General features: G+C 52.3%; 5 protein-coding genes across 5 annotated transcripts; 1 reads left to right on the forward strand and 4 right to left on the reverse strand.

The window, feature by feature from the left end:
- Positions 1–350: 350 nt before the first annotated feature.
- NEUTE1DRAFT_131965 (uncharacterized protein) lies at positions 351–4,707 on the reverse strand (the record flags this gene model as incomplete). The annotated part of the gene is made up of 2 exons (XM_009856092.1): positions 351–4,649; positions 4,690–4,707. 2 exons carry the CDS (start codon positions 4,705–4,707, stop codon positions 999–1,001), a joined length of 3,669 nt encoding a protein of 1,222 aa, XP_009854394.1.
- A 6,894-nt stretch (positions 4,708–11,601) lies between these two features.
- On the forward strand, positions 11,602–14,088 carry NEUTE1DRAFT_69088 (uncharacterized protein; the record flags this gene model as incomplete). The annotated part of the gene is made up of 1 exon (XM_009856093.1): positions 11,602–14,088. One exon carries the CDS (start codon positions 11,715–11,717, stop codon positions 13,962–13,964), a length of 2,250 nt encoding a protein of 749 aa, XP_009854395.1.
- Positions 14,089–14,873: 785 nt separating this feature from the next.
- On the reverse strand, positions 14,874–16,699 carry NEUTE1DRAFT_118181 (cross-pathway control protein 1; the record flags this gene model as incomplete). The annotated part of the gene is made up of 2 exons (XM_009856094.1): positions 14,874–15,919; positions 15,977–16,699. The coding sequence occupies 2 exons, from the start codon at positions 15,984–15,986 to the stop codon at positions 15,123–15,125; spliced, it is 807 nt and encodes a 268-aa protein (XP_009854396.1).
- Positions 16,700–19,623: 2,924 nt separating this feature from the next.
- NEUTE1DRAFT_124690 (uncharacterized protein) lies at positions 19,624–22,038 on the reverse strand (the record flags this gene model as incomplete). Its single annotated transcript, XM_009856095.1, has 2 exons — positions 19,624–21,924; positions 22,005–22,038. The coding sequence occupies one exon, from the start codon at positions 21,684–21,686 to the stop codon at positions 20,046–20,048; it is 1,641 nt and encodes a 546-aa protein (XP_009854397.1).
- A 1,567-nt stretch (positions 22,039–23,605) lies between these two features.
- Positions 23,606–26,041, reverse strand: NEUTE1DRAFT_69098 (uncharacterized protein; the record flags this gene model as incomplete). Its single annotated transcript, XM_009856096.1, has 4 exons — positions 23,606–24,103; positions 24,160–24,550; positions 24,610–24,989; positions 25,047–26,041. 4 exons carry the CDS (start codon positions 26,039–26,041, stop codon positions 23,878–23,880), a joined length of 1,992 nt encoding a protein of 663 aa, XP_009854398.1.
- Between the last annotated feature and the right edge of the window lie 537 nt (positions 26,042–26,578).

Consider the following 26,578-nt stretch of genomic DNA (forward strand, 5'->3'; position numbering starts at 1 on the left):
AAGGGAAGGATGAGCCCGCTCTCCTGAACCTTGTCGCATATCATTTATCGAACAAAACACCGGAAGTTGGGATTGGGGAAAAAAAGGAGATCTCATTCATCCAAATAACGAAAGAATCGCTCGTTACTTGTACCTTACATTGAGCAGTACACTAGAAGTATGTAGGTCCACTGCATTGCAGCAGCCATGCAACATCTGTCGCCTATGATGGCAGGGATGATGACCTTCATTTCCCCATCTTCTTGTCAGTCAGGTGTACATGTAAACAAAGTTGAGGGGACAGAGACAACAGAAGGATGGAGCTGGACAAGCACGGAATGCTCCCCAACATATACGGAATCAGTAAATGAAAGTTGTAGATAGACATTGACATATTAATTTAACTAGAAGAATGATCAACCCGTTCATGAGGCTATTTCATGACTTGATCATTGTTGTTGATGGCTTTTCTTTGCCATGCTGTGCGTAGGGTATGCTTCCGCTTGCTCAACCCCCGTGTGTTCGTTTTGGTATGTTTTCCCTCCCTCCATTCCCCATTCCACAACCTAACGCAGAAGCAATGCAAATGGTATAAGGAAGTGCTGCTGATGCTCAAGGAAGATCCCGCCATGCAAGAAAACAAGAACGATGAATATGCCGCACGCCCTGCTATGCCATGGTCATTATGTCCCCATACATTATCCTGCTTTTCGCTCTCTCCTCCATTACAGTAGAGCAGTGCGACCCGCCTTGCTGTCGCATCCTCTCATGTCTCGCTTTAATCGATCGAAACCCCGCCTCCAGTATAGCTTCGTATCCGATGGCCTCAGCCTAACATAGCAGGAAGACCCTAACCACTCATATTCTCGATCCAGCCCACTTCAAGAGCCGGTTCAAACATAAGAGGATGATGTTCCGTCATAGTCGATGGGTTCGTGGCGAAATATATTATTTATACATATACAGTGTGTTTTCAATCCCGTTGGGCGTCGGGCGTGCCGTCGTTTTCGTATCCTCCACTAGCTGACGGTCATCATATGCAACCGTGGAGAATCAACTGATGATTTCCTCCTTAGGACCGAATTCGTACTATGGCTCTTGGGTAACCGCCGCTGCGGACTCTGTGGGCTTGCAGAGGGGTCCGTGAAGACTCGAGTGAAAGCCGGGCTGCCGTCAAGGTTATGACGAGGTTTCGGTGGCTCAACCCGGGGAGTACTGATGGGAGTCTGCGTAAGCAATTCTGCCCGCCGAACAGTTTCCGCGAGGGAATCCCGAAGCTGGCCCGCTCGCTTAACCAACTCGTGAAGGCTGTTTGTGTCGAAAAACAGCTTCGAACTTGAAGGCTTAACTGGGGCCACGTGCTTAACAGCGTCCGCCGTTGAACGTTGCTGTTGCATGGCTTCAATAACTGTCGCGATCATTGCCGATTTTTCGGTGGGACTTGTCGATCGCTCGGGGGTGTGCGGTCGCGTCGCCTTTGGGTTTCCCTCCGTAAGCGGCCAACCTCCACCAAAGATGTCATCGTCGGGAGAGAAGACCGATCGTCGCCGTGCCGTTTGTCGCTCGCGTATCACCGTGGTTTTTCCCATGGGAGGCGGTATGGCCTCAAACGGATCGATTTGTTGGTCAAGGATCGAGCCGTCAAAGCCTTCTTCCAGGTAACGCTCATCGATGCTTGAGATCTTTGATTCCGTTGACTGTGAGCTGGCGTCAACGTCGGCGTCGGCGTCTTCGTCCTCCTCATCTGGCGAAGCAAGCTCAATGACGTTCTCAGCTTCCTCCCATTTCGATGCTGCTGGGCCATTCATAATGTCAAGCTCCTTTCCATGACGGCAAAGCCGCTTGAGGTCATTGACCAACAAAGAAAGTTCGCGGATTTGTCCCGAATGTGCTTTAACAGAAGGCTGGCTCGCTTGGATGGAAGCAGGGACAACCATCGAGAAGCTCGTGGCCGAGTCCTTGCAGCCGGTTGCACTCACAGGCACCTCGTCAAAATCAAAGTCGTCGTCCCAGTCCTCGCTGACCGTTTTGGAACTCAGCCCCCACGTGCCGAACTTGGGAGTAGGCTTTGAGCCTTCAGCAAGATCAGGAACGACGGGGACACTTTGGCTCCGTATGTGGACTGCGCTGGGTCCCTTCCGAATCACAGAGCGGCCTCCCCTCAAGTCCAGCTCGTGCTTTCCGTGCACCGTCTTGGGACGCAATGATAGGCCATCGTGATCGAACTTGTCAACCGATGGTTGTTCACACCAGTCGAAGATGTTACTCCGCGATCGGTCGTCGAGTGCATCGTGGCCAAGGTCTGCATCGTTTTGCTCGCACAGGCCTGCTAGCGCCTGTCGTATCGCGGGACTGACGTGACTTGAATTTGTCGTAGACGGCGGTGAAAGATGGTTACTAAAGGTCTCATCATCGTCTCGCGCCCAGTCGTCGTCATCATCATCGAGCGACAAGCGACCAAAGTCATGTTCGCCCAAAGTGAGGGTTGGTGTAGGATCAAGCTCATAGCTATTTTGGTCGCTTCCATTGTGAGCGATCTTGGCTGTGTCCGACATAAACGCGGCGCGCAAGGTTGGCGGAAGACTTTCGTCCTCTTCCATGATCCTGGTAGCACCATCCCACGACTGCCCGAGAATTTCTTGGATAGACAACCTCTTGTCTTTGCTGTTACCAGCGGTGCCCGGTGGCGACTCGTCAAACATGGACTCTAGTGGCGTTTCAACCGTCCTCAGCCGACTGGAGGAGGCACCGGTGCGGAACGAATCATACAAGCCGTCGCTTCGAAGGTCTGTGTCATCGTCATCGCCCGACAAACCATCCCGACCGTCGATCGATTCTGAGCCAGCTAATGTGGACGCTTGTTCGCCAGAGCCGCCCGATCGACTGTTTGGTTGCACCGCAAGGCCCTGTGTGGCCGACATGTCGTTGATTGGGTCTTGACATGGACTTGGAGAAGCTAATGAGGGGATAGAGCCGGGTTGATCCACTCGTGTAACGTCGACGTCGAGGCTTGGAATGCGGGACATGGGAACAAGCGGGGCTGAAGTGTTTCTTTTGTGAGAAATAACTAGACGAAGGCCCGGCCTCAAGCCTGTTTCAAGATGTTTTGGTGTTGTTTGAGTTGGTGGAGAAATTCCATCCCAAGTCGGTCTGGCCTTGGGCTGATCTGCACGATTGGGTGCAGGAAGCAGAAAATCGTCCAACGGTTCCGGTCCTGCAGCATGTCTACCGCAGCCCTCGGCATCGCTTGTAGTGCCTCGTCTTGGACGTCGGGCGTTTGTACTCTTCAGGACCCTTGTCTCGGGTGAATCGAGAGTTCGGAACGACATCGACCTTCTCAACTGCCTAGTTGGAGAAGCAAGTGGTGCACTGTCGAGGCCTTCCAAACGTCCTCCTCGGGTTTCCGGTCGAGATTGCCGTGGTTTCATTTCAGGAGTTGGGCAAGCCGCTATGTAATCTGGCTTGGTTAGGTAGGGCCTGGGTGCATTATCTGTGTGTACTTGCACACGCTTGGAAGGCAGCAAAAGGTTATCAAGGCTACTTTCGCTCAACCGCGCACCACTTCTCCGGCCGGATGACCTGAGTATCCGAGCATGGAAGAACGATGTCCATCGCCCGCGACCCTTGGCAACGCCCGCATCCGCCTGTGGGTTCATCGTACGATGTGGAAGCTCCGGCTCTTCTTCTAGCGAGAACTTGGGATCCACCGGTGTTGGACAGAAGGTGCCCTGAAGCTGCTGGAGTGTCATGGACCGTTGGTGGCTGGTGGCTGGTCGTCGCAACGTTGGTAATTGTGGCCTCGATCCTCGTTTTTGCTTTGTCTCCGAGTTTCCTCCTTGCCCAGTTGTTATCCTCTTGACCAGCTTGTTTGGTGCCGCTTGTGGCCCCGACGCAGTGGTGGTGCTGGACCTCAACATGGGCGCTTCGGAGCCGTTGTTGGAGAAATTGATCGAAAGCGAGTCTGGACCCATGCTTGACCTTGGACTACTTTCATGCTGGGACAGAGGACGTATGGACCAGCGCTTCAACCACGACTCCCTCGACGAGCTCGAATCCCGCACACTATTGCTTGTGGACCGCTCGCTATGGCTCCGTATGAATGACTGCCTTCGGTTCCCTCTCGAAGGTGGTGGGGGTAAACTGCCGGGGCGCTGGCCGGTCGAATTCGTGGGATGTGACGTAAGGGGTCCCGGAACTACATCAAGGGGTGGTTCGAAGGAGCTGTACGGGAAGTATTCTGATTGTGGAGAGGTGAAAAGGATACCGCTAGTGCCGGGTCGAGGAGATGCCATGGGCATTCGAAATAGATCGTAGTTCCGGGCCATCTTTCTTTTGGGTATGGGCTGAGGGCAGTCGAGGTCGGGAGGCTGGCCAAATACTAGACCAGTAGTGGCGGCCGCAACAACGGTGCCGGTTCCCACAAGCTGCACGCAAGCATTGAAGTTAGCATCGGGGATCCTGCAACGAAAACCGGCTACGTGCAGGCGGGAAATGGCAGAGGGAAAGGACGCCGCGATAAGTCCAGAAGGGGGATCGTGTGTGTTCCAGTGGGTTTTGTTTGCGCAGTGGGGATGCCGAGATGTGCAGAAAAAGTAGGTAGTATCTATCGGTGATGGTGATGGTGGGTGAAGGTGATGATTATGATGATGATGATGTTGTTGTTGGTGGTGCTGGAGTATGTCGACCTTGAATTTCTTTTTGTCCACTTACACTCGGCACGGCCTGCATCTTGGCCGGACGGGGGGGACAGCTATGTCAACGACTGACCGCCGGGAAGCGAAAAGGGAGCAAGGGAAAAGTCGTGGTTCGCAAAAGATGGCGGTTTGCATCGTCAGGACATTACTGCTTTGGGCGGGTGTTGTTGGTGTGTGGTGCGGTAAGGAGACAACAGGCGGCGGAGGAATGTGGACAATACAGGCGCGTTCTTGCGGTCGAAGCCCCTTTCCCCTTTGGTCCCTTCACCGAGTTTGCACCTTTGGTCGATGGATCGCAGTAGCCCCGGGCAACCGTAGTCACAGTCGGAATCGCAAGCGCAAGCGCAACAGGTTGTAAATCGCAATGGTCGTCGTTGTGTATTATCGAGTGTAGTCGCCCGTTGTGGTCGCAAATGGGATGGCAGGTGGCCGTGGGTTGACAGCCGCCTAACTGCTGCAGGGCGGCAGGGTACCTCTAGGACGCTGCAAAAATGGTGGGCACCAAAGTCCACCGCGGTAAGGGATCGATAGGTAGGGTCCTTCAAACAGGCCCGAACACGCAAGGCACGAACCGGTTCGGCTTGCAATTGCAATTGCAGTTGCAGTCGGCAAGCGACAGTGATGAGATGATTGACGACGGAATTGGGCAGTTTGGAATTTTCATCCAGCTCGAGGAAAGGTCTGCTCGCTCCCTGTTGAACGGAATGAATTCGCTGCTGGGTCGGCGGTAGGTGGCCTGTCCTGGGGCCCCTTTGGGGGACTTGGCCGCTTTTGGGTGGTGGAGGTGAACGAGACAGCTTGAACCTGAACCTGCAAGCCGGAGCTGGGGACCGCTGACGAGTGAGTGACCAGAACCTGGGACCACTCTATGCGCAACCGAATCCGTACCTGCGAGGGACGAAGGGATCCGACTCTCCCTTTGCTGTATGTAGTGTGTACAGACTCCAGACTGCCGACACGGCTGTGGCGGACACTGGGGTGGAAACAGAGACACCGCTGTTGTTGTTCGGTTCGATAGGCGAGGGGATCGCTGCCAAACAGATTCGAGCAAGTGTCGCCGGCGTGGGTAGCTTGCTTAATCCTCAATGGCGACCTCGTTCGATTCAAAGATGATCTATCTGAATAATGAATGGACGTCAAGCTTGGCCTGAACAGATGGCCGCGGTAACCTAGGTTGAAGGGTCCAAGTGAGAGAAAGTCTGTATAGTTGCCGTGTACAGCACGCTGTCGCAAGTAGGTAGGCTCGAGGGTCCAAGTAGGTAGTTACCTCTGGTATCTACCACCACACTGAAAAAACGAGGGGAAAGAGACAAACAATGTGTTAGACAAGAGAATGGTGGAGGAGCCTCTCAAAAGCCACCACCACACCACCACATTCAACACAGAGACAGACTGATCACAGCGTCACCAATGAGTGAATGGAAGGGTTAGACCTCTGGAACGGGAGTACGGCAGGCGCCTTGTGTGGTGGAAAGGAAGGTAAGGGAGAGGTTGTTGTGTGGTAGGTGTGTGGTTGAACTGAATCAATGGAATCAAGCTCGAGACATGCAAAATCAACAAGGTCAATGCAGGTCACCTCACGCAGGTCCCCTCTCCTCTTCCGTCCCCCCCAAAAGGCGAGAAAAGGTCGCGCACCTCCCGTCCGTCCTGAGGTTGTCGCCCGTGTCGCCCGTCTCGGCTTGCAGCCGTGCGATGGCTGCGACTGGACGTCCTTCCAACTACTACCACCTTTCAAGGGGCCCTGGACCGTGACGGCCGGCCGCCCACTGGGACCTGCCTCGGTGCTGAAATCCATGGCACCTCTGCGAGGGGTGGGTCCACTGGCAAGGGAATCGACTGGGTCAGGTCCTTGCTGGACGAAGCTCGACAGAAGAGGGACTCAAGTGGAAGTTTGGTGCCGGGTCAGGGAAGCCGTTCGGATTGGCGCGATTTGCTCTCATGCCTGTCTGTACCCCGGCTGTCAGCTACTTACTCGCTTGCTTCCACCTGTGGACACGGCTACGGGGAGCGCGCGGTGCGTGCCTGCGCTCGTGCCAGCGGTACCTTGGTACGTATCCCGGCATGGATGTAGCACACGGCGGGTGCGCGCGAACACTGGAGAGAAGGAACTGAAGAATGGAAGTGGAGAAAGCCCCGAACGGAAGGAAGACATGGCCACGCTTTCCAAAGTGGAGCATTTTTTGACTTGGCCATGCCTTCTTCTTGTTCTTCTTCTCCAATCTCACCGGCCGTTGACGTTGTTTTTGCTTGTTTTTGAAACCAGACTTTGAGATGCAGTGCACGCCGGCTGCATCCCCAATCCCATATATCCACTCGCCAATTTTACCAATCGACACAAGCCCTCCACAAACGCGAAACAAGAGCATGCAGAATTGCAGATGCCAATTCATCCCTAGCTTCTTGTGAGAAGATGATGCACGTCATGGATTCCACCGAGTACGAGCTTTGTGCCGTGTATCGTGGTATCCTCGTGCCATCTGCTCCTCCTGCCATATTGTGATGGGTATCCGCTCTGAGCCATCTCTCGATGCTTCATTTTTTCTTTCCCTGGGTACCTAAGTATTGTGGTACCGACCCAGAGCGAGACAATGTTTGAGAGACTATCTTTACAATTGGTGCCCGCTGATTCCAGTCTTCTTCCGTATCCAACGGTACAGTAAATTGACTGCGTCGTTTGGGGTTTTGCTTTTGCGATCCATCTACCTACATGCAATTATCTGACCGTGGATCAGATGAAACAATGTTGTACCCCTTGCCTCTTGACTCTGAACGTCCAACATCTTTCGGTTCAATCTTTGATACCATCAACAACGATGACAACACAGATGGCGTCCAAAAATGATGCATTGAAACCCGCATGCCATCGATGTGTGCTTCGGAAGCTACAGCTCACACCACGCAACATCCTCGACCCCTGGTTTCCGGGAGGAGCTCATGATGCACACCAAAACTAAAGCCTGCCTGCCTTTCCGTGAAACAAGGATCTTCCTCTCTCTCTCATTGAATTTCATTGCGGAGTTGAACCTTGCAGCAGGCCACGCCGGCCATCGGGCCACGACCACGTCCAACATGACTATTCGCTCGACACATCCACTCGATAACAGCCCGCCCTCTATCTCAGTGCTTCGCTCAAGGCACTCATCCACGGTGTTCAATGTTATATCCAAAGAGTAGCCAGTTCACAAGCCATTCAATTCCCCATACCAGGACCATCTTATCAACTAGTTCAAACTTCTTCCCTCTGTCCATCAACTTGCTGTCTGGCCATCACCAGACACCACTGGTCACCACCTGGTTCGCCTTCATGTAGAAACGTTTCTTGTGTGATTTTATCTCTTCTCCTTCACGAATTACCTATTTCATGTTTTAGTTCACCACATTCGCCGGAAGAGGTTAGCTACTTCGATACAGAGAGAGAAACAGGGAATATTGAAATGTCGAGTTCTGAAGTCTCTATGCCACAGCCCTTGCTCCGAAAATGCGTGGGGGAGGAAAGGATCTGGTACGGGGTATATCTGGCCCCGAAGCTCACAACTGATAACTGGCTTGCCAAGGCATGTAAGCGATCCCTATACCGCAACGGATTATTTGTTACGAGCCGTGTTGAAGCTGCTAGCCGGCCAGCTAGCAAGCCAGCAACCCCCTCAGAATATGTACAGTACACCTCAGTAATCGACTACATAATATTGTGTTCATCTATGCCTGCCTATAACAAGAAAACTGTCAATACTCGACTAGGATCGGGAGACTCCCAGTCGCGGGTGGCCGGGTTTGGTTGCGTCCAACTCTGATACTAGCTCATTTCTCGCTACCCAGTTATATTCTATGCCGTCGTCGTCATCGTTGTTCCCATTGTCATTGTCATTGTCCCAAAGCGCATCAAATACCGAGGGCCCAATGTCGTGAACAGATCTGGCGAAACGTGGCTTTCCCACGCAAGCTGAGCGATGGATGAGACTGTGGCGGTTATCAATCCCTTGGAAGACAGTTGTCCACGTCGAACATCCTTTTCATTTTCAATCAAATCGATAGAACTTGGCAGCAACAAGGCTGAAAAAGCATGGCTGCCATGCTATAAAAAGAATGTGGGTGACAAGGGTTGTGAATGGAACAGGTATGTAGTGAGTGGTGGATGGTGACTAGTGAGTGGGTGGTATTAACGCGGGACGTCTGCTTGGTGATGTTTAGTTGTTCATGGTTCGGAATTCTTCACCTCTTTGGAGGTTGAAGTTCAAACTCCCCCACAAATCTTCCATGATCATCTCTTTCTCTTTGCGCGCGAAGCCGATGAGGGAAATGTGATTGATCACTACCAATGAGCGAGCTTTCTGTTATAAACGAAAAAGCCGCTCGGTTTCCCTTTCCCGCGGCAGCGTTACGGATGGATGGTTATTAGACGCCCATTGAAGGCGCAAGTATCCGTACAAACACGTACATGTTATTAATTGCTGGAAATGTTTTGGTCACTGCGATAATTCCCGTCCGTCCAATTACTCATTTCCCTCTCATTCACACAAAGAACCCATCAAACACACGTCGGTCCCTTGAGGCTCTAGCAGATATATGACTTTGCAAATAGACCTACCTGGGTGAGCCAGAACATGCATACATACACCCAGAGTATCCCGGTGAAGCGGCGACCTACACTGTCCACACATCGCACAACATATCCGCAGGCTTCAATACCCTAACACGAGCGCCCTCTTTAAAACTATCGCGAAGATCGTTTCAACTGCTTCCTTTCTCTGAACCCACATATTTGATGGGATACACAAAAGAACATCATCATTCGATGTATCTTGCGGCGGGCGATAGCGCGTAGGCAGTGTATGCAGATCATCAAGGACACAAGCAATTGCTGTGTTTCCACGACACAGCATTGTTGTGCAGGCTAGTATGTAGATGGGTTGATCGCCACTAGAGGATCTAGAAGTTTGATACTAGTGTATGAAGCATCCATCGTTCACCTTGTCGCCTTTCTACAGGAGGTACGAAACGAAGATCAATACCCCCACCCACTACTGGTATGAACTTCGACCACTGCATTAAGTTATCTTTCCCTTCTCTGCTCGACTTCACATCCCGCCAGCCATTTGTGTCAGCCACAGTCTCGTAACCATCTGGCGAGACACTGGGGAGAAACAGGCAGCGAACGATCCCTTGGGTATTTCTCTCCACAAGACTCAGTTGCGCCGCCTCTGCCCTAATCGTGGGCCGTTCCGTTGTCCAAGACACACGAAAGTTGGAACAGACAGCTGTTGGAAAACATGCATCTACCTGATTCTGATTCTGACTCTGCTCCGAAACATACATACGGCGGCGCCCCGTGGCGGGCAGAGAGATAGGTAGGAGATAGGCAGGTCCAAGGGCGAAAATGAAATCTTGTTCATTGAAACTGCGCAAAGGTTTGTGATGTTAAAACACAGCACAGACATCCAATAACGATTTAACCTTGGTAAGACCTGGAAAAAAAAAAAAAAAAAAAAAAGCACCGCTCGATGGTGCTATCGCCAGGGTAGGTAGGTAGTGTAGTAGTGGGGATTGGGAATGTCCGCTGGTGACTATCACACATTGTAACCGCATTTTACGCGCGGTTTGTTTTATGTTTTGGCGGTCGGCAAGGGGGGGTAATCGCTTGCTTAGGTACCTACTCGCTTCGCTAATAAATTATCACCGTAACGGGACAGGGCAGGTTAGGTAGGGTAGGGTAGAGCTTAGAGGTAGGGATTAGCTCGGCGGTAGCTGGTACACACCTAGCTGGCAGGCTGAATCAGACGATGAGTGATGCTGGTCGCCGTCGGTAATTTGTCTTGGAAAATTCGCCCGAGTTGATTTGATCATTGTCTGGAGTTCTACTATTAGGTGAGGGAGACAGACAGACGGACAGCCGGGCGGACAAAGAACACGACGAGAGGATAAGAAGAGATGTCCACCCGCGTGCGGGCAAACACACACACACATCATTGAACCTCCGTCGGTTGAGACATCTTGATTTGTTGGGTTGAATCAATTCCAATTTACACGCCCAGTAAAATCCCCTGCTTTTGATGGGCGGCGAAGGACATCAATAGGCGACACCAAAGCGGCTTCGGGCATGTGTGTGCTTTTGCATGTTTGTCCTCCGGGCACTGTAAGATTCGTACTCGTCAGTACCTAGGGCAGGGCTCTTTTGCTCCAATTGCTCCTTCGCGCTTCTTCTTTCTGTGATAGTGACGCTCCACTCAGTGAGCAAGCAGCGGTTAAATGCTGAAGTGGCTTCTTGGATTTCCCCTGCGTTCAAGATGGTGTAATGGTCAAAGGCAGATGTCTTTTCGATTCAGTGGACATGTTTGCAAAGAACTTGGTAAGGTTTGTGCGTCTTCGATTCAGGTCAAGTTGGTAGCTGTGGTAGTGGGCATTGGTTGAATGCACCACTGTCAGCCGTCTGAACCAAACTCGTAAAGTGTCTAATGGCGTGCCATCATTGGCGAAACTTGCGATGCGGCCCTGGGCCGAGGCCTGGTGGTTTCCAGACAAGTGGACGAAACTCATCGGGGCCATTCATCGTACCCTTCCCTTTTAAAGGGTCTACACTGCTCTATTGCGTACTGCCCGTGCACGATGCGTGTTCTAGAAGGCGGGAAGAATATCCCATGCAAGAAAGCTGGTGCCTGCCCGTGCTGATGATGTTAAAAAGGGAAAGGATTCGATGCCACTGGTGGTGAAGTTTCTCGTGATGATGTTGCTCCTTTTGCGGGCGTTAGCGCTGCTGCACTAACAGTAACAGCTAGCTTTCTCGAGTGCAAACAAACCAATCATAGCTTCTCCATGAACCCCACCGTCGAGCGGTCAGTTGGCGGCAAATTCCGCCCCGCGCCCAGAAGACGAGGGCACCCGGGAGGCGGACCGGCGCCGTGAAAGTATCAAAAGTTGAACTCCACTTTGATATCGCACTCCGACAGGCTACAGCTACGTTTCAAGATCAAAGGAAACGTGAGAAGACTGACAGTGTTTGTTTACACCGTAATTTGATCGGCCACCTGTCAGACCAACATAGCCAAAATGGAAGCCGAAATCAGGACCGTTCTCCCCAACATCGACCCGATCATCTCCGAGTATTCGGCCGGCTATCTCACCCATGCCTCAACGGCCTGGTCCGGCGATGAGGATGCTACCGGCCCGTCTCCACTCGTCGAGGCCGCTTCCGCCATCACCGACCTGCTGATCTCGGCCTCCGGTGGTACTAATGCCGCCCTGCAGGACAAGATCCGTCAGCTGGTCGACAAGTGGGTGGACAGGTACTCTGCTGCCAACGACAGCCAGGAGAAGAGGGGTCCGGCTGTGAAGCGTCTTGACCAGACTATCCAAGTGAGCGCTCAGAGGAACATCTCGTCGACTCTGGCCGTGGCTACGGGCGGCGTCGATCTCGAGTCGGCCAACGCCAGGAAGGTCGAGTCCAAGGTCGACAAGAAGAAGCTGGAGAAGGCCGAGAGGAAGATTGCGGCCAAGCAGAACAAGAAGACCTTCAAGACGGTCGAGTATGAGGCCTCGCGTCTGCTCAACCAGGTCGATCCTGCTCAGTCGTACGAGGAGTTCTACATGGCCGTCAACCCTCTGCAGATGAACGGCTCTTCCGGCAAGACCAAGGACATCAAGATCGACAACATCGACGTTACCATCGGTGGTCTCAGGATCTTGACCGACACCACTCTGACTCTCGCCTACGGTCATCGCTATGGTCTCGTCGGTCACAACGGTGTCGGTAAATCTACGCTTCTCAGAGCCCTCTCTCGCAGAGAGGTTCCCATTCCTACGCACATTTCCATTCTTCACGTCGAACAGGAACTCACGGGTGACGACACGCCTGCCATCCAGGCCGTCTTGGACGCCGACGTTTGGCGTAAGGTCCTTCTCAAGGAGCAGGCCGAGATCATCAAGAAGTTGGCCGACATTGAGGCTCAGCGCGTCGGGTTGGCCGACACCTCAGCCGATGCCGCTAAGCTTGATAGGGAGCGTGAGGTTCAGGACAACAAGCTCGGCGAGATCCAGGGCAAGCTTGCCGAAATGGAGTCGGATAAAGCCGAGTCGAGAGCGGCCAGCATTCTTGCCGGTCTGGGTTTCTCGCCAGAACGCCAACAGTTTGCGACCAAGACGTTCTCCGGTGGTTGGCGTATGCGTCTCGCCCTCGCCCGAGCCCTCTTCTGCGAGCCCGATCTCCTGTTGCTCGACGAACCGTCCAACATGTTGGACGTCCCCTCCATCACGTTCTTATCCAACTATCTCCAAACCTACCCCAGCACCGTGCTCGTCGTCTCTCACGACAGAGCTTTCCTCAACGAGGTTGCCACCGACATCATCCACCAGCATTCCATGCGGCTCGACTACTACCGCGGCGCCAACTTCGACTCCTTCTACGCCACGCGCGAGGAGCGCAAGAAGGTGGCCAAGCGCGAGTACGAGAACCAGATGGCGCAGCGTGCCCACTTGCAAGCCTTCATCGACAAGTTCCGGTACAACGCGGCCAAGTCTTCAGAAGCCCAATCGCGTATCAAGAAGCTCGAGAAGATGCCCGTCCTGGAACCGCCCGAGACCGAGTACAGCGTGCACTTCCAGTTCCCCGAGGTGGAGAAGCTCTCGCCGCCCATTGTGCAAATGTCCGAGGTTACCTTCGGCTACAGCCCCGACAAGATCCTGCTGCGCAACGTCGACCTGGACGTCCAACTCGATTCCCGTATCGGTATCGTGGGCCCCAACGGCGCCGGTAAAACCACCATCCTCAAGCTGCTCGTCGGCAAACTTTCCCCCACTTCGGGCCTCATCACCATGCACCCCCGTCTCCGCATCGGCTTCTTCGCCCAGCACCACGTCGACGCCCTCGACCTCAACGCCTCGGCCGTCTCCTTCATGGCCAAGACGTACCCAGGAAAGACGGACGAGGAATACCGTCGCCAGCTGGGCGCCTTTGGCATCACCGGTACCACAGGTCTGCAGAAGATGGCCTTGTTGTCCGGTGGTCAAAAGTCCCGTGTGGCCTTTGCCTGCTTGGCGCTCACGCAGCCGCACATTTTGGTTCTCGACGAACCGTCGAACCATTTGGATATCGAGGCCATGGATGCGCTCTCGGAAGCGCTGCAGAAGTTTGAGGGTGGTGTGTTGATGGTTTCCCACGATGTTACCATGTTACAGACGGTGTGCAAGAGCTTGTGGGTGTGCGAGAATGGAACAGTGGAGAAGTTCCCTGGTGATGTGCAGGCGTACAAGAAGAGGATTGCGGCGCAGGCGGATGCTGCGGGAGTTGTCAAGAAGCATTAAGACGGGATGATGGAAAAGTGGGGGTGGTGGTGGTTGGGTGGGAGGTGTGAAAAAAATGATGTAGATTGTACAAAGCGAAAATCTCAAGGTTGATAAAGCGGTCATAAAGTGTTATAGATTGTTGTGCTCTGTTTCCATGCTTTGTGTGACTATGGTAGAAATGGTTCTTCACTTGTTCTTCTACTTCGTGCTTTTGATGTTGTAAAGTAGCCCAAGGTAAGGAATGATACGGCCGTCCTCTGGAACTGTGACTGAACATCCATACGAGCAAAATACCTCTAGGTAGAAGAGGACCTAATCATGTATTTTCTTTATCCTTGTGATGGGCATTAGATATCTGATCTTACGTCCGCATTTATCTCAACATAGAGTTTAGTGGTGGTGTCGTTGATCACTTAAGCCACGGAATGTCAACAACCCGCCTGCGAGCGATATCTCCGCATTGGACTGAATGGTATTACACTTCGCGACAACCTTTGAGAACATTGATTCATGGATATTTAAGAACAAAACAAAATGGGCGGCGATATGGTCGGGAGGTACTGACTATGACTGATGGAAGACAGCAGTCATCAAGGGATAGATCGCGAGTGGCAAGCGACGGGAACGCCTACCAAACATGTCCTTCATCTCTCACATGACGAGGGCAAATAGGAGAGCGTGTTTAACGATGCAATCAACAGGTGTTTGTAGTCGAGGCCAAGGGTATAACCAGTTGTATTCCTACATTACAGCAAAATAGACGGTATGGTGAAAGCTTGTACCAGCTTTAAGTCTTGAACACGGGTGAACAAAGTCCTTCAACATTCCATCACCAGGGTTCGTATTGACATAGTGGCCAAGGGACATTACGACGAAGACATTGGAAATCACAAACTCGAAGCGGTCACACATGGCACTTTGTGATAACATGGTTTTAAAACACTGAAAACTTTTGATTTGGTTTCCGCTGGATGTAACAGCTAGGAAAGGTATCTGACAACTCCGAAACCAGAAATATCCCAAGGCGCGATCTATAGATCAAGCGACACTCAATAATCAATGATAACCAGAAAAAGAAGAAGAGAAATAAGAATTTCACAAAAAAACAATGAAACCCCTCCTCGATGCCCGTCATCGAGGGATATTTTTTTTGTTCAAGGAGCCGAAAGGTTCGGTTTACTCCGTAGACGCACCGTGCGCCAGAGCCAAGTTCTTCCAACGGTCGCGCTCTGCGATCAGTTCCTCGATCTTAGCTTCCAACTCCTCCAAGCGCTGAGCCTTGCGCTCACGAGACTTGCGAGCAGCCAAAGTGTTGCGGGCGCGCTTCATGGCAACGACATCGGAAGGATCCTCAACAATAATGGGGGGCAGAGGCTTGTCGCGACGACGAGAGCCAACACCAGCGACTGACGAGTGACGACCGCTGGGAGGGCTGACAGACGACTTCCTCCTCTGATGACCAGAGCCCGGAGACAAAACCTCCAAATCCTCAGATGGGGTAGCAGGTGAAGCTTCAACAGACTGAACTGTTTGCTCAACGGTCGGCTGAACGGTCGGCTGTGCAGGTTGAATCAGCTCAGGCAGCGGTTGTGTTTGCTGCTCAGTCTGAGTCTGGGTCTGAGGCTGAGTCTGGACCTGAGCCTGAGGTAGCGGGGTGGCATCAGGGAAAAGTGAGAACCACGTGTCTGGGTTTTCCAGGTCACTATGTCCAAAACTAGGAGAGATGTCGAAGGTATCGAAATCCGGCGAACCGTCGAAGATGGAAGGCGAAGTCAAAGCCGTAAGAGCGGTGGAGCTAGGTGCAGACAAGTACGGCTCATGGAGCAGAAGCTCCTGAGGCGAGACAGTGCCCATGTTGGAGACGGAGCTAGGAACGCTGCTCGAAAGATCGTATGTCTGGTTGGCAGGCGAAGCGAACGCCGCCTCGGTGGTAGCTCCACCGTCAAAGGTGGCGAAATCCAGCAGGTCCAGTTCTGTGCGAGATTGTAAGCGCATGTTGAGAGGCGGCATGCGATAAGAGGTGTAATTACCTGAGAACATCTTGTTGCCCTGCTTTCCGTGCGAAATACTGCCGGTACTTTTGGGAAACAAGGGAACAGGAGGGCGCTGCTGTGCGCGGTTCTGAGTGTTCAGGATTGAAGCTGAAGAAGGTGCTGAGGAAGCGTAGAACTGTTGCGGACGCGAGTTCTGAGAAGAGCTGTACCGATTGGTGAAAGCCGAAGAATTGATTTGGTGCCCTGTAGCCTGGATGATGTTTGCAACTCGCTGGTTTTGCAAAGACGGAGACAAATGCTGGCTACGATGTTGCTGATTCAGGTTGATACCTCGGGTTGGAGGCTGGAGAGCGTTGCGATTATGTTGACGGTGTGGTCTGATCGGCTGATCGAACAAGACAAAGTCCTGAAGTGGTGGCTGTTGTTGTGCTGGTGATTGCGCGGAGAGTGCCGGCAGGCTCGGTGAACTGGAGGGAAGCCATGTTGACTGTTGGGAATCCGTGGTGAAGACTGGAAAGTCTTGGCCGTGAATGGTGGCGGTGGGGGTAAGAGAACTTGAGCGCGAGCTACAAAGCTGGGTGCTGAAGTTCAGATCTACCTGTGAAGGAAGAGCTGAAGGGGTTGACGAAGAGGGGGAAACGTAAAATTGTTTAATGTTGACGATTACCGAACTGGAGTTCGAAAGAACGGGGAAATGGGAGCGATTTAACGCATCTTGATGGATGCTTCTCGTGATACTGTTTTGGTTTGATAGGGTGGATTTGGTTGCAGAGAAGAGAAAGGAAGGTCAAAGAGGGAAAACTGGGCGGAGGGAAGGATTTTGTATCAGGCAGCAAACTGCAGTGCAGGTGGCCCTGGCAGTGCCGGGCAAGGCACCCACGCACGGCCGCGCAACCGGTTGGTCCTTGCCCACCACGAAACCCTTCTGAAAGGTCAGATGGAAGTGTGCGACAGTGCGCGTCCCCAGGCCAATGCAGGCGCCATGGATCCACTCCCCACCCGCAAGATTTCATTGTGCGTTCTTATTGGTTGCAGCACAGCCAAGCCAAAGGGGGAAGTATGAGTCACAGCACCGATACAAGAAAATTGCAGAACTAACATATGGATGGCGGCGCTATTCTGTAGAGATCTGGGCAAAGCACCAATCCTGCGGGTCGGTACACACACTAGCACTGCCCCACCTGAGGCAGTCAGCCCCGCTGACCGAATTGCCAAGAGCCAATGGAGACGGAAAGCCAACGCTGATGGAGCACCATCTGAATGGACCTCGCTCGCTTGCCTGGAAGGGACAAGGGACACAGGAGACAGGGCCTCCAACCAAGGGCGCGGGAAAGACGATCCCCAAAGTCGCAACGGCCCAGAAAGAACGCATCACATTCGGATGGGATGGCTTGAAGCCAGCTTGCAGCAACCTCAAAGCTTCCATCGAGCTGTACGCGTATCCGCACCTCGGGCAACCTTCATTTCAGTCCATCCAGTCCACCACCAGTCCAGAGAGGCAGGGACAGTTGGGAACTTTCCAGACTGCGATGACCAAAACGATGCCATCATCGGTTTGCCGGTCCGCATGAGAGATCTTCTCCCCTCCGACCACCATTAAGAAAAAAACCAAAAAAAAAAACTGCAGCCGATTTGATACCGATCAGATCCCGATTCCTCGATTCCTGTTTGGAACTTTCAAGCCGACTCCGTTCTTCTCCACCTCCCAAGAATTGCGCAACAGTCTCCTACATGGCTCCTCCTTGCTTTCACGGCGCTGTTAAGGGAGACTGTCGTTGGGAATGATTGAGCGGAAAATACCATACCCACCGAATGCGTATACTTCACGTGTATGTACCAGCACGTACACCACACAACTCTCTTTTGCGTTTTGCTTCTTGTGCGTACCGATTTTTCCTCGGCTAGCCTTATTGAGCTGTGCGGTCCATGTGCCAACCATGAAAGAAGCTCACCGACGCCAGACCTGGTTGAGCTCCTTTCCTACCGATATCGGACAGTTGAGTTCGTACAGACAAGGCTGGCGGCATCTGGAATTGGTTTCTTCTTCTGGGAAGAAATACATAAAGATCAACAAAGCTTTGTCGTCGAATCAGCAAAAGTCAATTGCAGTTTTTCTCCTCAACATACGTTCTCCGCGGGGAAGCCAAGATACACTACTTTTCACAACTTTTGTGTGGGAGAGCTTGGCGGCCAGGGCGACCTGAGCGGGGTACAAAAAAGGGTTTCCACGTTTCATTTTGACTCACAGGACTCATCGCTTAAAACGTGTTTTTGGTGCGCACATAGTACACTGTAGTGTACGGATAATACCTACTACGTAGACCAGCTACGATGCGCTAAAACAGCGTTTCGTTCTTTCAGCGAACGCTGGAAACGAGATCCGTTGTGTTGGACACGCTTTACGATGCAGTAGCGAACGGTCTCGACGTGAATAGCGTTGAACAGGCTTCTAAACGAAAGCGGGATATAGTAGCAGCGGAGCAGTGTGGGAATTGGGGCAGGTTGATTCGCGCAGAATCCCTTTGTCTTTTTTCTTCTGAGGCATTTGGAGATTACAGTTCCGTGCAAACATACAGTACGTACACCGACAACCGGAAACAATGGTACTAGTACGTTAAAAGTTCTACCGGTTGTCGGCCGGCTGAAAGATAGGTATTTTTCACCACTTGTAAGCCTGTGATACCGGCAGCCGAGCAAGCCGTAACCGACGGAAACTATCGATCTGCATCCGAATACCCTCATCACGATGTTACGGTATCATGAGAGCAAAAGTTGTTGAAGATGTCATGATGTACATACACTACAAGTACGCAGCACGTCGAGGAGTGGCCACAGCTGACGACACCATTTGGCAGTCCTTGAGGCATGAAAGTTCTTTGGCAAAGAGGATGGATGCTTCCATCTGGACCAGGCATGTATTGCCGTTATATATCCAGGATCCAACAAATCACACAAAATTCCAACCCGTCAGGGCAGATACAGTGATGAGGGCAGAAAGTTTTGAAGAGCTTTTTTTTTTTTTTTTATGAAACATGAACACCCGAAGCTGCAACCATCACGATGTCAAAATGCCGCCCGCTCATGCATCGATGCATTGCCCTGACATCTCGATATGTGTCCCCGGTGGAACCGCATGCCGCACACTTGGCTGATAAGGACTCGGGGCCTTTTGGAGCCCTGACCACGTTTCGCGGATCAACTACGGGTCTACCACGGGGCAACTATGGATATTTTTGAGAGCCCGGAATCGTGAACACTGCTTCCACGGCCGGTCTGGTTCACCGATTACTATTCGGACTACTCTCCGGAGACCCCACAGAAATGTCGCCATCGCTTGCCAGTCTCGCCAGCCCACCGTACCAAGCGCCGAACCTTGAAAAAGTTTTACGGCCACCGGACTGCGGACCGTGCGGACCTGGTTGAAGTGGGGTCCGTAATGGGCCTGGCGGGCTTCGTGGGGGGCGAGACTCCCAGAGACCGTGTACGCAGTAGACGCCATGTTGATCGTCGTGGAAATCGTGGAGCATCAAACCTTCTCAAGCAGTCAAACTGGCTCAAGTCGATGGCAAGCTAATATCGCAAGCAAAGAGCGGTGATAGTTCCGCGATGATCGAAACGTTCAAGAGGACACCCACACGATCGAACACAGGGATACGGGACAGACGCGACACGAGTCTGGAGCAGAGCTTCAAGGTTCGTTACTATCCGGTATTATCACATGTTGATAAAGAGCGTGTTGGCCTTTCACCTGAAACGTGGTTGGGTGGCTTTCCTCAAGCAAGTACAGGCCGCACCATATCAACACGGCAACCTCCTTTGTTCGAGTGTACTTTGATGTTTCATATTCATGTTGGCACATGTCAACCTATCCTCTCATCCATACCTGTACTCGTCCATGCATCTACACCTTGTTCTTTTCCCAACACCTTTTCTTTAGGTGTCGGTTTTTTGTCACCGTCTAGTCAGTCATGTGGAACCAAACACTTGCCTATTCGAAGCGGCCAGTTGGTCATGACCAGGTATATCATATCCAAACCAAGCATAAGAAGAAGAAAAAAACATCATCCAAAACCTCAAGCGGAGTCAACCCAAACCATGAACCACATCACAGAGTTCCTCCGGGATGCTGATAAGGCGACGGCTGCACTTGATCCAACGGTGCCTTCTGCGCCGCTGGATCATTCGGCCAGTGTCCACTCTGATGCTGCTTCACGGGGTTTGACGGTTCCCTAGAAACGTACGCATCCGGATTCTCTCTCATTATCTCATCCTTCCTGCCCACCGCATCCCAATTATAGTTCCCCTCCTTCGCCGCCTTGAGGGCCTCCTCGAGCCACTTCTTCCACTGGAGCGTGCCAGGCAGGGCACCAGACCTATCCACCCACGCATCCTTCTTGGTCTCGCGAATCGCATACCAGAGCGTCCTTGTGAAGTTGGGCGGCTCGTCGTTCGGATCGTGGCTCAGGACGTCTGCGGGCGTGATGTCCGTAAAGGTATATCGGGAAAGGTCCCAAAAGAAGCGCTGCGGCAGCAGACCGCAGACCCAGTAGATGCTGTTGAGCAGGACATAGGCGCCGCCGATCAAGGCCTGGGACGACCACCGGCAGTTACCCAACAGCACCACGGCCACCATGAGCAAAACCATGGCGATGCCCATGAACAGACGGTGGAACTTTGTCGACACGTAGCGGCACTCTTCCGTGCCCTGGTACAGCTCGCGCGCAACTTCCTCGGTGCATTTGACCACGAGGAAGGCGCCCTCGCGCGTGCGGATGACCACGTCGCCCGGTGGCACCTTGGCATTGGCTTGTCGCGCCATAAGAAGCGGGTACCACCACGAGGCGTAGCCCATGACGGTGGCGGCGAGGGAGATGGTCACGATGGCGGTCACGGCCGCGCCGTCATTCCAATAGGCTGTGATGATGAGGATCGTGACGGTGAGGAGGAAGGAGAAGACGTTGATGACGTGCATGGGCGAGTCCAGGGCGGGCGGGACGGTGTAGCGCGCGTTGGGGCTGCTGGCGACGCGTTGGGGCGTCATCATCTTGGGCGCAGTGACCATGTCGGTGATGCGCTCGGACATGGTTGGCTGGCGGTTGATGCCGGGCGTGGGGACATGGTCACCTTGCTCGGGGTCGACGTCGAGGGTGACGTGCTTGTTGGTGCCGTGTTGCCTCCTGAGGGCGTCTGCGTCTGTTTTCGCGCTCGCGTCGGTGTTGGTTTCGTGGCTTCCTCCGTTCATGCCGTTTTCTCTTGTGTTGTTGAATGTGATCTCGCTGTTTCTATCTTCCGCCTTCTTCGCCTTCTTCCTCTTAAGCCATCGGAGACCGAAAACGGTTCCCAGAAAGCCTTCCTTCTCCAGCCGTCTGCTGACGTCGGGCTGGAGAAGATGTGTATGCTTGATCTCAAACACTCTAAAGTCGAACGCCTTGTACTCGTCGAGTGGGTGCAGAATGTTGGCAAAGAAGCCGACGGAGTCGAGGAGAGTACCGCCGTAGACGCCTGCCAGTTTGGCGTGGACTTCGGGCAGTCGTTGGGGCCGTTGCGGACGGAGCAGGGCCTGGGGCGCGGGAATTAGGCGCGGAAGCATGCAGAGAGAACTGGCGGTGATGGTTTGAGCGAATTCAGCAACGCTGCCTTCGCCAATGATGGCCAAAAGCGTGATGACATCGAAGCTCCATCCCGGATTGATGTTCTTGCCCCAGGGGAACCAGTGGTAGAAACCATCATCGTCGACGTCGGGCATGATGTTCCAAGTAACTGGTCCAGTAAACCAGAGGTTTTGGTTTTATGACTATCCTGAATCGTTCGAGTATATCAGACTGATAGTCGCCAATGGCTTGGCGTTCTCGGGTAGTAGAGGAGTGCTATGCTGCTGGCAGGGCTCAAATGCGATTGAGATGCCAACGACTACTCGGACAATCCTTTAGTCTGGTAGTCCGACCGAGGATAGGTAAGGATGAAGGATGATAATAAGTTCAAAAAGTCTGTCAACGCCTTGTTAGCTGTACATACATGAGAGAGTGTTCTGGAGCTCCTTGAAACTACAGAAGTACAGACATACCGAGATAGTACTTTAAAGAAAACGAAAAACCAAGCTCCAACCACAAAAGTAGGTAAGAGGTCGCAAAGGTTCTCGAGTCTCCAAGCCTCCTTTTTGAGTCTTCAGACACAAGTCAGCTTTCCCCTTAACGAATCAGGCTATGTCTCGAATCACGGGGCGTCAGCGCTACTTTCCAACGGCCTCTCAAAGTGAGGATCTTTGGAAAAGCGCCAACAAAGCGGAGTCTCCACCTGTGAAGGATCAGAGTGCTGCAACGCGCCCAGCTAGGCGATAGGCAAACCAGCCTCTCACCTTTCAACGGTCGGTTCTAACGACAAGGGTGACTTGACAGGAGGCTTGATGAAGAAAGTAATAAATGGACGGGGCTTTTTGGTGTAAACATGAAAACAATGTAAATATGGAAATGAACTACCTACCTGGACAAATGCGACACCTACACTTCAAAGTGGTGTATAGAAGAGGGTATAACAGCTCGTGGGTAGGTATATTCATCGCATGAAGGAGAAAATGATGCTTCGAAGGCGTCCTAATATCCTGTTCTCGATCGGCGATATGAGCCTCCTTGAAGTGTTACCCGAACTAGAACCGCGCCTGAGCTGAATGCTGCAATGCAACCCTCGCGGTAACAACTCAACCATCACAGCCTCTCAGAACCCCAGAAACTCCCAGCGCCTAAAAGCCCCCCCATTCGAAATCGGGCAGCCAAACCCTTATGACAAATGAAGGGAAGTGACTGAGTGAAATGTTTGACCTCGAGACTTTGTTGTGGATAGCGAACCACCAAGCACAGAAAAGACTTGAATGCAGCACGCAATGGCTGAACCACAAATGGGATGGTGGGTGGGTGCCGCCTGGAGCCTTGTTGCGCTTGGTCCGTAGGCAGCGTTATTCCCGACCAACCTAGTTGAGTGGTTGTGCCACCAGGACCGCCTAATGGGCTGTGTATCATTCTGGGTATAGATCCAACGCGCCAGGCTGCATGAGACCCCTTCTCCCTCTTCCCTCCTACCCTCCAGATTAACTGAATGACCACCTTGCAGTTCGTCTAAACTCGCACCTTGGCTTGCGCGCCCGTGTGCGATTGAAATGCGACATGGGGAAAAGGTTGAGGGTTGCCTTGTGGCGGCCGACATCAGATACCAGACGGGCAAAGATGGTGAAATAGTTGAGCCACGCGGGGCTCTCCGTGGCTGTTCATAATGGTGGTCGATCTTCGGACGCCCGAGGAGATGAGATGTGCAGTGGTGTGTGACAGACCATGGTCCGTTTCATGTCGTGTTTCTCTCAGCCCCTAACTGGTTGCTGAGGCTGTGAGCATATGCTGTTGGTAGCCGTTCCGCTTATCGAGCTTCGAAAGGCGGATAACGACCCCGAGTCGAAGAGGTTGTAGATGGGGAAGTTTTTACATACGCAGCGAACAGACCATGAAGGGTGCAATGGCGGTAGGGTACAAAGCATGAGCTATAGGGGAATAAATTGAAAGCTAATCAAGGTCCAGTGTGCTTCTCAACGAGGAGTAGAAGAACTTGATCACGAGTCAAGAGGAAAGGATATCAAAGACGCCTCTCTAGCGTGTACAAACGACCACAAAGATCTCGCTTGAATCAAAAGAAGAAAAAAAATAAAAATCACCGCTTCTGGATTGACTTGTAAAATCATTGCGCCCACAAACCTTCAAGTTCCCTTCCTTCTAAATCTGCCACCCCTCAGCGTCCATCCCGTCGTCCTTGGGGATCCCTCAAGTGAAAATAATGAAGAAAAAAAAAGTAAACGCCACAAAGCGCTGAAATCCCTCCCAATCATGGATGTATCGTAGGCCATCTCTTCGTAACATCGGTCATGACTCGCCGCCAGGAATTCAAAGGCATGGAGACTAGAGCTTCTGGTGCAAGCTTTTCAGCACCAAGTCCGGATATTCCCGCACCAGCTGGTCACAGAATTGCTTCCACAGCTTCTCCCATGTTCTTCTGGTTTGGTCCTTCTCCTTGTCATCCATACAGGAGTGGTCAATGCTCCACTCGATCAGTTGGCGTAGCCCATAAAGTGACATATCTGCCTTCCCGACCATAATCTGGTAGAAGTCATGAGATAAGCGAGACCTGTATGAATATTTGTTAGCAGGCTGAACACCGAGCAGGATTCCAGAGAAACGAACCTGAAAAGAGTCCCGTTGTCGGTGCTGATAGTGCAGTGCACATCATTCGCCAACAAGCTGTAAACCGTATGCCCACTAATCCTAGGGGTAAGGCCCAAGATCTCGTTTGAGATAGGACACACCTCAATACAGACGTTTTGCTTCTTCATTCGCTGCGTGACGTATGGATGCCAAGCCAACGCAAAGCCATGGCCGATACGCTTTGAACCTAAAAGAAGAGCGTCCACCAAGTTGCCGTCGGTCTCCGTGCCGACATCCAGAGTCTCGCCGCAATGGAACAAAAACGGAATGTCGACCTTTGCATCCCTACACTTGTTCTTGAACTCGAGAAACTGTTCAATAAAGTGACTGAGTGGATGACCTGCTCCTTCCTCGCCAACAAGATCGAATCCTACAGAGCTTCAGTTAGCCTTCGATTCCCCGTGACGGCGGCTGCAGAATACGACATACCGGCGATATATTTCGCATACTTGTCATTCTGCTTCATCTTTAAGCACTGGTCCAGGGCAAATTTGACCTGGTTGGGGTTGAAAGACCGTGGTGTGCAATAGATGATCTTGAGTCCCTTGAAGATTCTGTGCTTGTGAGTCTCCTGGAACTTCTCATACACACCGATAATGAGGTCCATGATTCCTTCGTTGTCAATCCTGCCTTCGCCATTGTCATGCCAAACCTGGTTGGTTTCCATGAAGTTGGGGCGAATCTCGGCGTATTGGATGTTGTCGTTCACAAACTCCTCCAAGCACTTTTGCGTGTACTCCTTGTAAGCTGCCTCGTAATTGAAAAGCCCTTTCATCATCTGTGTATGAGCATTAAACCTCTGCCAGGCACTGTAGACAGTATTAGCTTTGTAATTGGTACGAGTCAAGAATCCACGTAGGACCTACCCCTTGGCCGTTTGATGTGGATTGTAAGCCTCATCCGGCTGAAACACGATTTTGCGTGTCAGGTATTCGTCGACAAGATCTTTCCCAGACGCAATCTTCAGCCAAGATTTCTCATCGCTTGCATATGCCTCATCGTACTTCTTGGCAAACCCGTTGCAGAATTCCTTGAAAAGCATGATGTGTTTCGGTTGGCCAGACTCATCCTCCTCCTTGGCTCCATTGACATCCGTTTTATCTCGTGTGAAGAGATCTGGTTGCCCCAACCAAGTTGTCTTGAAGGTACTATCGCTGAGAATGCTGAACTTCAGGTGGCATCGCTCAAAGGCCTTCTTGTCAAGCAGGGGTATGTCGCTCATGATGTACATGTAATCTTGCTCTTTCGCAATGTTGAGTAAAACTTCGGGGAGCAAGTTGGCGTTAAAGTGTATGTGAAGGTGAGCGCCTTTGGGCATCTTCTGAATGGCCCGGTAGAGTTTCGTTTTCTCAATGACTGGGGCATTGACTAGAAAACGATCCCCGGGGACGCGCTTGTGTTTCTGACCAGCATAACCCTCGATTCTGGCCTCCTTTTCGTAGACCTCGGCGACATCTAGGTCCTTCAGTCTTTGGATCACCGCATTTGCCTTCATCTCCGTACTATCTGCCTCGCTTGTGCAATGGTGGTCGAACCCAAGTGCCTTTTCGCGCCTTATGACCTCATCACGCTGCTGGAAATATTCCTTCGCGTTCGGGGGCGTGGGCGTGTCGATGTCTTGTTGGAGCAGCTTGATGGGTGTGGACTTGTGCTGGTCCCTCGCTGCAATCACTCTGTCGAATGATTCAACCAAATCATACGGCCTGGGGGGAGGCGCCCGGGGCTTTTCGTCGCCTGAAGCCATCTGGTCTGAGATAGGTGGGGATGATGATTTGCTTGACGGAACAAATGGAAAGATCCTTCGTAGCTTGCTTAATGGGTGAGGAGAACTCGGGTCTTTTTTTTGAGCCATGCCACACATCTCGTGGGAGCACCGACAGGACTTTTATAACCTTTTACATGCGGGTTTGAGTTCAACGCAACGGCTCCCTCTCGTCCTCCCTTTACGCATCCGGCAAGCGGTTTAGTTGAGATGATAAAGAGCCCGTCGTTGGCAATCTTCCTTTCAAGTATGAAAAGTGATTGCTCGACAGATCGCGCCAAACAGCCCGATGATAACAATGAAAGGGCGGTCCAGCTTGGTAGAGAGAAAATAACGGGCGTCGATACTAACGCTCTTAGCCTATGGCGACCGTGGACAAGTCGGCATCGTTGGATGAGCTCGATGGCGCCAAACAGGGGGTAGCTCCTTTCAAACCAAAGGGATTAAGAACGTTGAGCCGCGTGGAGTGGTTTGAAGAGTACCTCGTGTTGGTTTCTGAGGCCAAATTGAGGTGAGCAGTAGATGTGTTCGGATGAACTGAAATCTGAGCGTCACAAGAGTCTCGGCAGGGCTGTAAGGCACAGCAGACGGCGGCCAAGGAAGGGCAGCAGCCCCTCACAAAGGCGCTTCCCTCGC

The sequence above is a fragment of the Neurospora tetrasperma genome, assembly GCF_000213175.1.
Source record: "Neurospora tetrasperma FGSC 2508 unplaced genomic scaffold NEUTE1scaffold_6, whole genome shotgun sequence".
NCBI classification, from domain to species: domain Eukaryota; kingdom Fungi; phylum Ascomycota; class Sordariomycetes; order Sordariales; family Sordariaceae; genus Neurospora; species Neurospora tetrasperma.